General features: G+C 37.3%; 1 protein-coding gene across 2 annotated transcripts in view; it reads left to right on the top strand.

Moving 5' to 3' along the window:
- Positions 1-12,416, top strand: part of SNAP91 (synaptosome associated protein 91) — a 346,885-nt gene that overhangs the window by 177,144 nt on the left and 157,325 nt on the right. The window contains exons 10-12 of one of the 2 annotated variants that reach the window (XM_063916907.1): positions 2,479-2,499; positions 4,511-4,578; positions 6,376-6,381. In XM_063916907.1, the coding sequence (XP_063772977.1) occupies positions 2,479-2,499; positions 4,511-4,578; positions 6,376-6,381 (95 nt within the window). Of the gene's footprint in view, positions 1-2,478; positions 2,500-4,510; positions 4,673-6,375; positions 6,382-12,416 lie in introns of those variants that run through there. The other variant, XM_063916906.1, reaches the window with a different exon arrangement.

Genomic DNA, 12,416 nt, shown 5'->3' with positions numbered 1-12,416 from the left:
TGAATCTCATTGAAATAGATATAAGATTGAAACGTCTGTAGCAGCATATGAGTCGTAGCCAGACAACATAACTGTATTGCTATATAAAGGACAGAGACACTGTGTAATGATATTTAATAACACTTATCTGTGTGAATGGAAATCAATGCTAATGATATAGCCACAGTATTGAAACATGGACAGTAACATGTGAGTTACAGGGAGATCATATAACAGTGTTATAAATAATGAGGACATAGGGTACAACAACAGTGACAGACTCCCAGCAATATATCACACTCAGATATCCTTACAGGCAGGTTCAGGTAGAATATTGTAAAAAGAAATATACTGACAGTCCACATGAGTTATATAAAAAATAGACCATATTCTGAATCCCAATAAAATATATATTAAGATAGCTGTTTGTGTTGATGAGACACACTAACTCTAATGAGATATATACTATATATATAGCCTATCAGGAGGGATATATAATACGAAAACAGTGTGGCTGCTCAGATTTGCTGCTGTATGACAAATGAGATTGACCCACTAGGGATTTTTATAGTGATTCCCATATACAGGGATCAAGCATAGATGTACTTTACAACATATATATTTGTTATACCAATAACAAGAAATAACATACAAATAATTGTTGGAAATATAGGATATATATGTATAGGGCAACAAAGAATAAGACACGGATATTTGCTGAAAATTGCAGAATATTTATTAATAAGCATAAACACAACATATAGAGATTTGGATATTGTGAAGGCATATAGACTCTATAGCTTGCGGACACCCCATGTGCAGGAAGACATTTATTTTAAATAATTTCTTTATCTTTTCACTTCTATATTTTATCCTATATTTCGCAAATGTTTTTTAACAACTCAAATTAAAAGTTAAATTTTATTATCAGTAGTGTGCACCAATATAAGGCAATCTTGTTTTCCTTTTTTGTATACGCACCTTTCAGAGCAAAGCTGCATCGTCTACCTGGATTCAAGTCCTGTGAAAAATCCTGATCGCGAGCACGGTCATGGACCCAGGACTGTCAACCCGGGTAGACCCTTTCAGACCTGAGCCAGACCCGGGTCGATGCGTGTTCACATGCAAAACCCCAGGTGTGATGCTTATGTCTGAAAGGGGTATTAGTGTGTTTTGAGGCCCGAGGTTGGAAATCCCTGCACTACAGAATATTTTCTCTTAATGTTATGTTAATGTTTAAACTATTTATTAGTTTTACATTACCCGCATTTACACTAAATGGCAGTAGCTGCTTGTAGGCCGAGCAGAGACATTTGTCTGTGTCTTGTACTAAAACATACATGGCTGCATGGTGGAGAACTGCAAGCTATTGACTGTTACCTCAACGTAAACCACAAATGCTGGACTATGTAATGCAAAAAAAAAAATAATGAAATAAATGGGAAATATTGTTCCATTCTCTGATAATTGTCCTCTGAGCTTGACAATTTATAGTAAAAATCCACCCCAGGGTGGTCAGAACTGGGCTGGTGCCACCTATAGGGAAAGTGAAAGAAATGCTGCCAGCCTGTTATGCAAAAAGAGGGCAAATAAAGATGAATATGACCCCAGAAACTCTCATTTACAACTTTTATTAACTATTAAAAAAAGATTTCTAAATATGTCCAAGTGAGGAAAAATATCCACATACCAGCTGACCCAGAATTATCTGGTAGTCTCCTTCACTCCCAGCCAGTCACACGCTTTTATATAATGCTAGCTGGTTATGATTGGCTGGCAGTTAAGGGGATTTGCCAAGATGTCCTGACTTTGTAGCGGTCATTCATGGTGTGCCAGTAAGTCATTCCTTTGGAGAGATATTATTATTTAATTCTATTTCTTTAAGTATGATCAAGAGAAAAGACTATGGGGTGTATTCAATTAGTGTCGGATCCTCTCCGACAGAGAGGATCCGACACTTCAGTATTCAATTTGTGGGCATTTCCGACAGGTTTAGCCCATTTTTGAAAATGCCGATCCGACTTTAAAAAAAAAGTTGGATCGGCATTGTCGAAAAATTAGCCAAAAACCTGTTGTAAATGCCCGCAAATCCGACAAAATATGTGAACCCGCGGCTAATCCGCCGATCCATGTGTTTTATGACAATTCCGAATTAGTGAACAGTGATTTGGGGGAATGTCTTTTCTTCATTTAAACTTTGTTTGAAAAGTATGTGTATTTATTTTTTCTTATTTTTTCACATTGCATTCTGTTTGACACTAGTTTTAATGGGTAGGAATATGGCAATAGAAATATCTGTTGCTGGGGATCACACTTGCCAAGAGAGAGCGATTTCTTATAGTGGCAACTATTCACCTTGCGTTAGACAGTTTGATGTATCATACATCTGTAGCGTGAGCCACCTTTAGCCCACTGAATTATAACAGGTATTTATACTACCTGGAAAGTCTAGTCGTTCCAGCTGCGCTTCAATGTTGACCATTTTTCTCTTTCTTTAAGGATGGTATCGTCGAAGAGCCGGTAATTTAGCATCTTGTATTAAACTTCACTTCTTTACTTTCAGCTATCCCTATAACCTTCCTAAAATCTCTATTCCAAGGAAAGATGATAGAATCTGCATTTTCATTAATCTTTTCACGTTAATGTTATCTTTGAATGTTTAAGTAGTAAAATCAGTCATGGTTCCAGAAGTGGCATTGTGCTTCTCTATTATAGGCAAGGTTCTGGTTTTGTGGCTCTTGTTATTTTACTTTGCCAAACGGCAATCAAAAAAGTTTTCTTTCCTTTTGACATGTTAATATAAGCACATAGCTTTTGTTACCAATAGAAAAATTCCATATCATATACTACTTTTACTGGTGGCTTGGAAGTCCCAGCACATGCTGGCTTTCCTTTCTAATCACAAATACAAGCTTTTCCAAAGCTAAATCAATAGCAAGATGGCACAAGACATTATAGAAATGTTACGAATAGAAAATACTATTACTGAGGCTTTAAATTCAAGAATAATGTTGCACTGACCTAAATTATTAAACTGTTTGTTTTATAGTCTATGTTCCTTTACGACTGGTAACTGCTCTTAGTTAAAATTTGCATGTTTTATAGACCATAGAAGCTAGATCAAGAAATTGTATTTTATTTAAGTCAGAAAATAGGAATACACATGCGACTGAACATGATTGAATTTAAGTTAATAGTTCTAATTTAAGAAAAAAAAATATTACTTTAGATCTTATTGGGGAATAATTTACTGTGAGTAGGCTTTTTACACAAAAGATCCACTTTTGTGCAAAAATGCATTTTCTTGCCATTATGCTCTCTCCCGTTTTTCAACCTATCCAATTGCAAATTTGCAAAAACAGGATTCACGCAATAATTTTTCCCAACAAAACCAGCTAAAAGTGCATCGCAGCACACAACTTGTGGCATAGAGGGGTGTACATTCCAGCTATGCTCACTTTACTATGGGAGCTGGCAGTTGCGTGCATACACACTCTCCCACCACCCATTGATTTGAATGGGAGCTAGCAGCGATTCTTATGCATCGAAATTCTGCTACAGCAAGCTGCTATATGCAGCAAAGTTGTAGTGGGACACATTTGTATATATATTTTTCTTAAAAAGTTAAAAAATTATAGGAAGCAAGTGTTTTGTGCAAAATTAATGCTCTACTTTAAGTTGGGGGTATATAAAAATGGGTAGAGGTGTATATATTTAGGTTATTTGAAGCTATTTAAACCAACAATCCCCGCCCCCCCACCCCCAAGAAAAAAACCCCAAACCAACAGATTACTCCCAATTGCAAACATAAAAATTATTTGTCCCAAAGATACAGCCCCCAATATACTTATTCCATACCGTGCTCCAATTTCCATGATTTTGCACTTTCACCCCAAAAATGACATGAAATTATTCGCCAATTAAAAATAATTAAAAACTTCTTGGCGACTAATTAGTTATTAAGGGGGGGGGGGTCCTGGGTTCTGAACCAAATCCCAACATTTTTACCTTTTTAAAGCAGGGATTTTTAACAAATTTTCACCTGCTTAGAGATGATGAAAAGATGTTTGCATTAAACCTTTTTTGAGTCAAGAGAAATGCCCCACTTTTGTATGCCCCGCTTTTGTAGCAAAAACTGGATTTTGCAGGCAGTTTGAATTCCCCCCTTATTGTGATTTTCTTTAATCCAAATTAGTATGATAAAGAAATCTACCATTTAATTTAAGAAACAAAGTAATTGCTGAATTAACATAACCACATATCTGCTGTGTTTACAGTACATCATTATTTTTAGCATGATGCTCCTGTCATATGCCTCTATTTGCATGCTAAACCTTTTCTCTTTGGGCCCTTTTCTCCTTTAATTCACTTTTTCTCCATGTGGCCTCTTTGCTCTGGGAATGAAAACTTTAAGGTGCCTTTTGATATGTAACAAATGCAAAATAAAACCACTAAACTGCACTTGGAATGAAATATCTGGGTTTTCCCTTTTACATTATGAAGATAGATTGTGTTCATATTCCCTTCATAGGCGCCAAGCAGCCTTATGGAAACCTTGGAGCAACATTTAAATACCCTGGAAGGGAAGAAAGGCGGCAGGTTTGTATCCATAAATACAAGAGAAACAGGCACTTCTGGGTATGTGTCAGTTATGTGTCACCAATTGAGGGGTGGCTAACCAGTGAGGAAAAACAGGAAAAAAGAAAGAAAAAGATGAGAGAGCAGGATGATTAACATGAATTACATTTAATTAAACAGATGCAATAGGTACACAATAAATACAATGTATTCAGAAGGACACAAGGATTCTACAGTACCATATAGTGAATAAAGGAGCTTTGGTGCCTCCTGATACTGTATCAATATTTTAGTCTACCTTACTTCAGAAGACATATCGTTGAAACAGTTTCACATTATGGAAATCCAAATGATTGTGCCTGTGAGAAACAAATTGCAACATGCACACTGATTTTTAGAATAGTCTCTTGAACAATGTTCCGAGCATGTAAGAAGGCAGGGCCTATGCCGCCTAAGGCCTGCTTTACTTACATACATCTATAGGGAGGCAATCATGAGACCGCCTTTCAGGATCTCAGCGGTCACAATGCAACGCCGGAATCCCGACAGGCGGTGAAATGTCGCCGCCGGAATACTGGCGCCATAGGCTTTTATTTCTCTGTGGGTATCCCCGACACCCATAGAGGGAGAATATAACCTCTGGCGAGTGCAGCGAACCCACAAGGGGATTTGTAGTGCTCGCCCCGCTGCTGGCATACATGTGGCCGGGATACCGCTGTCGGGCTCATGATTGATCCCGTCCGCCGATAAAAGGTATGTACAGGTTGAGTATCCCATATCCAAATATTCCGAAATACGGACTTTGAGTGAGATAGTGAAACCTTTGTTTTTTGATGGCTCAATGTACACAAACTTTGTTTAATACACAAAGTTATTAAAAATATTGTATTACATGACCTTCAGGCTGTGTGTATAAGGTGTATATGAAACATAAATGAATTGTGTGAATGTACACACACTTTGTTTAATGCACAAAGTTATAAAAAATATTGTCTAAAATTACCTTCAGGCTGTGTGTATAAGGTGTATATGAAACATAAATGCATTCTGTGCTTAGACTTAGGTCCAATCACCATGATATCTCATTATGGTATGTAATTATTCCAATATACGGAAAAATCCGATATCCAAAATACCTCTGGTCCCAAGCATTTTGGATAAGGGATACTCAACCTGTATTCTGAGATAGATAGATAGATAGATAGATAGATAGATAGATAGATATACAAGTGGCATCTCAGTAAAACTAATATATATATATATAGCACACATAACCCTATTTCTAGGTGTCAGCCAGCCCCTAAAAATGCAATACTGGTATGGTACTGCTGAAGCGTATACAAAAATGGGGGGATAGGGGTATCGGCGACAAATGTTGATATAAAGTAGATATCAAATTTATAATTTACGAGCCAAGGAATGTATAAATAAAAAAGTTTTTTTATACATATGAGAGTAAAAAAAGGTTACATAAAAAAATTTCTTTGCCATAAAAAAATTATATATATATATCTATTTATTTATTTATTTGTATTAATTAAACCCGTGTCTTAAACACACAAAAATAATCATGTTCACACTTCTATAGTCATTGTGTAATGCTTTAATAAAATAGTGAATTCGTGGGAAACGTCATGGGTACATGTAATTCAGAATATTGTAGGTCTGGAAAACATGAAGTTCAGCACATTACAAATAGTCCCATGTATACATTATAAACACTCTAAATTGTACTGTATAATTTTTTAAAAGACCATTTTAAATACTGACTCTTGTATTTCTTTTCATTACATTTCATAATGTTTCTGGATCATTCAGTGAAGGGTAAGAGCATATTTCTTGTGTTCTGTACTGTTTTCAATAGCTTTGTCCTATAAATAACAGTAATATTTTTTTTTATGAGCATCCAACTCAAGTTTTCTTGTAAGATTCTCAGAATTTCTCATTTCTTTGTACTTTAGTATACTTTACATAGACTCTGGTTGTCCTGCTCTTGTTCCTCTTATTGTGTATGTTGAAACTATACAAATGCAATACATTTTTTAAATGACACCACTTAGATGATATTTATAAATATGTATGTATGTATATGTATGTGTGTGTGTGTGTGTGTGTGTGTGTGTGTGTGTGTGTGTGTGTATATATATATATATATATATATATATATATATATATAATTATATCATATCATTTATTTTTTTATAAATCATACAGCACTATTTGTGGAAATGCCTATTTTTAATTTATTTTATAAGGCATAAATTGTAAAACTATATGACATTTAGGAAAAGGAACTCATAGAGGCACTTATATAAACATGTACAGACTTTATGTATTAGACTGGTTTCCACCATTTGAGATACATGATAAATGCAGTTTTATGCAAACGTTTTTAATCTTACTTCTTTTAAAAGTAAAGGTTTCGTGATAGTCTATATCTGAGTCCAGGGAGCACCAGCAACTCGTTACAATTATTCCCAGGAACAGTGATCAGTATTGATAGTTAGTTCAGTCAATGTAATTTCATTTCATTTTCAAACTTCTTCCACCCACTCAAGCCACTCTTGGCTCACTGGGACTTGGGTGAAATACCCCTTTTTATGTCTATTAAATGTCTTTCTACACTACGTAATGCAATAAGTGATGACTATTGCTGTATATTCCAGTGGAATTTAATATGTTTTGGATAAAATATTTTACAAGTCTAAACACAGACAGAACAATTAACAAATGAATGTCAGGAATATGTTAAGATGCTTTTGGAAAGAAAAATGCAGACCTATTTTTAGCCCACCATTAACACCACTCTTGTGAATGTTAGATTAAACTAAAAATGTCACACAAGTTCTACACTTGTACATGCACTGGCGTATTTATAATGGGTGCAGTGTGTGGGGTGCACACGGGTCCCTGAGGCCAGGGGCGGCCCCCACCGCACACGCTGTAAACATATTTTTTGTTGTAATACTCACCCTCCGTAGTCCACGAGGGCGACAGTAGCAGTGTTAAATCACAGTGAAAATGGCGCAGCAGCCATTATCGCGGAATTCTGCGCAGTAAAGAACTCACTGGGAAAATGACTGCCGCCCCATTTTCCCAGAGATCTGCAGAGTGCTCTGACTTTTTACAGATGACAGAGAGGAGGGGCCCTTACGGAGGAGGCTGCACACAGGGCTTCTCCTCTCTTAAAGCGCCCCTGTGTAGATGTTTATATATTAATAAGATAGTTGTACATTAATGAACATGTTCGCTCATTCCAGTCTTATTATGACAGTTAGGTCAATCAGGGTGGTAGTAGTGGACCTATTTCCCATTCTTGCCTGGTAAATCTGCCCCTGGTGCTTCGTCTGCCCCCATTCATAGACAAGAATTTTTGTGGTCACAAACTTTGCGCTACTAGCAGCCCGTAACCCAAATGGTAATGAAGTGTCACCAACACTTAACAATACAATGGAACAAAGAATTTTTACCATACAGGTCAAGGCGCTTGAATATACGATAAACCACGATCTATGTGGATTTCATTGGTCCAGAATAGGCTTAAAACAATAGAAAAAACACTATCATAGTGTAGAATGTAAAATCAATGTACATATGATCTCAATAAATTTAAACTCGTACCACAACTTGTGGTCTACTTAATAGTAGACATAGATCGCATTTTTGTCAGGGGGCGGATCTGCAAAATGATGATCCCCAATCTTTCGTCCCTCCTTCCTTATATATGGCAATCTTTCCCGGATTGGCGTATTCACGATATAAAATTGGAAAGAAACTCCAAATAGTGTAACACCATTTAATAAAACATAGAATAAAACACTGCGGAAGATAGTGGACTCTCACCAGATGTTAAAGGTTAACAAGCATGTAATGATCTAGGCGTCCCCAGGAACCCGCATGCAAGCAGATGAGTACTCCACGTATCCTCCCGTCTCCACCACCAACGCGTTTCGATAATACTGGATTATCTTTTTCAAGGTATGGGAGACATTGATATAGAGGAGGTATTTATACCCCTCTTAATGGGATTAAAACATAATTAATAAGTAATACCTAATACCAGACACAGATCAACTAGCATCTAACGTTTCCTATCCCTAACACTAAACTCCAGTCCAGTGGTAGTCCATATCCTTCAGATATCTTCTATTTTGCTCTTCCATACTCCCGTTTTCCCGGGAGAAGCAGTGTCCGCATTGGCCGTATTCTTCACTTCCGGCGGAAGGAGGTCAGCGTCCTGTTCTCAACAGGTTTCCGTTCTATAATTCCCCACTTCCGGCGGAACGAGAGCGTCTTTCGTTTCCTGTCCTTGAAGGATAACACGAGTCTCCTTGGCAACAGCAGTTTCCGGTTTTGAAGCGGAAGTGTCTTGCGTCTCAACAGCGGCTTTTGCGTGTCATATTGTCCGTATATTCCGGGTGTCAAGGGTGTTATTTGATATAGGCAAAAAAAACCAAAGTAAAGCAATAAGTAAAACACAAATTGATACAGAAATAAATGGAGAATGTTATGATCCATATTAATGCTTCAAACATCTACCATTTTTACAGAAACCATTTCATTTCGAAATCTTTATTTAGACCGGTTGGTTCTAGAGTTTTACATGTATGTATCATCTGCATTTCACTTCTTGCCAGTTTTCTCTGTATATTGCCTCCCCTCACATCTGGAAGAATTTTTCTTAAACCATAAAAATTCTTTATGTGTTTTGGATCACAATTATGTGTTTTTTTGAAGTGTAGGGATAAAGCATGTGTGTCCAGGCCTTTTTTAATATTGCGTAAGTGCTCGGCGATTCTAGTTTTCAGGGCCCGACCAGTTCTACCGATGTAGAACTTATCACAACTACATTCAATGCAATAAACAATATTAACCGAGTGACAGGTAATAAAATCCCTTATAGGGCATTCTTTTCCATTTATCGATACCTCCACTTTCTTATTGCCAAAGGAGTTGGGAATATTTCTACATGGCAAACAAGATCCACAACGGAAGAAGCCTTTTGTAAGTATTTGTCCTGGTGTCGGCTTATCCAGGAAACTATGCACTAATTTGGATTGGAGATTCTGGGCTCTCCTGTATATACAGACAGGCTCATCTGGGAGTTCCATTCCAATAACTGGATCCCTTTTCAATAATGGCCAATGTTTTTTTAGAATATTCTTCACTTTATTGTGTTGAGTTGAATAGTTTGTTACAAAGGCCCACTTAAACTTATCATTTCCTCCTCTAACGGTTTTATCTTTTTTCGTCATGAGGTCTGACCTTTCCATTTTAGTGACCTTATCGAGAGACTCCCTTACCTCCCTTTCATCGTATCCACATTTTAAAAAACAATCTTCCATGGCCAATGATTGAGTCTCAAATACTTTGGGATCTGTACAGTTTCTCCTAAGCCTTTTGAATTGGCTAATAGGAATGGTTTTAAGCCAATTGTCATGATGACAACTAAGTCTATCAATGTATGATCGAGAATCTGTTGGCTTCACATAGGTTTTAGTCATAACTGTACTATTCTCGATATATATAGTGAGGTCTAGGAAATTTACTTCACTGTCACTAATGTCAAATGTTAATTTGACGTTATACTCATTTTCATTTAGGTAAGTGCAGAATGCTTCTAATAATTCCCTTCTCCCCTTCCAGACAAACAAAATGTCGTCAATGAATCTATGCCAGGTCACGTTTTGAATTTATTACGAGATTTCCAGTGGGAAGATGATTATCTATTAGTGACGGCAGACGTCAATTCCCTGTATACTATTATAAACCACCAACAGGGCATTAAAGCAGTAAGACAGGCCATACTAGGATCTGAGCTGTCTAGTGGATATCAGGATTTCGTTGTGGAGGGGATAAACTTTATTCTACAGAATAATTACTTCATCTTTCAAGAGGAGTATTACATCCAAAGATGCGGTACCGCCATGGGCACCAGGTTCGCCCCTAGTTATGCGAACATTTTTATGGGCGCATGGGAGGATCAGTTCATTTGGACTGACTGTCCCTATGGGGCGAACCTGGTGACCTGGCATAGATTCAGGGAGTCTCTCGATAAGGTCACTAAAATGCAAAGGTCAGACCTCATGACGAAAAAAGATAAAACCGTTAGAGGAGGAAATGATAAGTTTAAGTGGGCCTTTGTAACAAACTATTCAACTCAACACAATAAAGTGAAGAATATTCTAAAAAAACATTGGCCATTATTGAAAAGGGATCCAGTTATTGGAATGGAACTCCCAGATGAGCCTGTCTGTATATACAGGAGAGCCCAGAATCTCCAATCCAAATTAGTGCATAGTTTCCTGGATAAGCCGACACCAGGACAAATACTTACAAAAGGCTTCTTCCGTTGTGGATCTTGTTTGCCATGTAGAAATATTCCCAACTCCTTTGGCAATAAGAAAGTGGAGGTATCGATAAATGGAAAAGAATGCCCTATAAGGGATTTTATTACCTGTCACTCGGTTAATATTGTTTATTGCATTGAATGTAGTTGTGATAAGTTCTACATCGGTAGAACTGGTCGGGCCCTGAAAACTAGAATCGCCGAGCACTTACGCAATATTAAAAAAGGCCTGGACACACATGCTTTATCCCTACACTTCAAAAAAACACATAATTGTGATCCAAAACACATAAAGAATTTTTATGGTTTAAGAAAAATTCTTCCAGATGTGAGGGGAGGCAATATACAGAGAAAACTGGCAAGAAGTGAAATGCAGATGATACATACATGTAAAACTCTAGAACCAACCGGTCTAAATAAAGATTTCGAAATGAAATGGTTTCTGTAAAAATGGTAGATGTTTGAAGCATTAATATGGATCATAACATTCTCCATTTATTTCTGTATCAATTTGTGTTTTACTTATTGCTTTACTTTGTTTTTTTTTGCCTATATCAAATAACACCCTTGACACCCGGAATATACGGACAATATGACACGCAAAAGCCGCTGTTGAGACGCAAGACACTTCCGCTTCAAAACCGGAAACTGCTGTTGCCAAGGAGACTCGTGTTATCCTTCAAGGACAGGAAACGAAAGACGCTCTCGTTCCGCCGGAAGTGGGGAATTATAGAACGGAAACCTGTTGAGAACAGGACGCTGACCTCCTTCCGCCGGAAGTGAAGAATACGGCCAATGCGGACACTGCTTCTCCCGGGAAAACGGGAGTATGGAAGAGCAAAATAGAAGATATCTGAAGGATATGGACTACCACTGGACTGGAGTTTAGTGTTCGGGATAGGAAACGTTAGATGCTAGTTGATCTGTGTCTGGTATTAGGTATTACTTATTAATTATGTTTTAATCCCATTAAGAGGGGTATAAATACCTCCTCTATATCAATGTCTCCCATACCTTGAAAAAGATAATCCAGTATTATCGAAACGCGTTGGTGGTGGAGACGGGAGGATACGTGGAGTACTCATCTGCTTGCATGCGGGTTCCTGGGGACGCCTAGATCATTACATGCTTGTTAACCTTTAACATCTGGTGAGAGTCCACTATCTTCCGCAGTGTTTTATTCTATGTTTTATTAAATGGTGTTACACTATTTGGAGTTTCTTTCCAATTTTATATCGTGAATACGCCAATCCGGGAAAGATTGCCATATATAAGGAAGGAGGGACGAAAGATTGGGGATCATCATTTTGCAGATCCGCCCCCTGACAAAAATGCGATCTATGTCTACTATTAAGTAGACCACAAGTTGTGGTACGAGTTTAAATTTATTGAGATCATATGTACATTGATTTTACATTCTACACTATGATAGTGTTTTTTCTATTGTTTTAAGCCTATTCTGGACCAATGAAATCCACATAGATCGTGGTTTATCGTATATTCAAGCGCC

Source organism: Pseudophryne corroboree, chromosome 4 (genome assembly GCF_028390025.1).
Source record: "Pseudophryne corroboree isolate aPseCor3 chromosome 4, aPseCor3.hap2, whole genome shotgun sequence".
Classification (NCBI taxonomy): Eukaryota; Metazoa; Chordata; class Amphibia; order Anura; family Myobatrachidae; genus Pseudophryne; species Pseudophryne corroboree.
The sequence above is the reverse complement of the archived record's forward strand: the minus strand, read 5'-3'. Positions and strand labels throughout refer to the sequence as shown.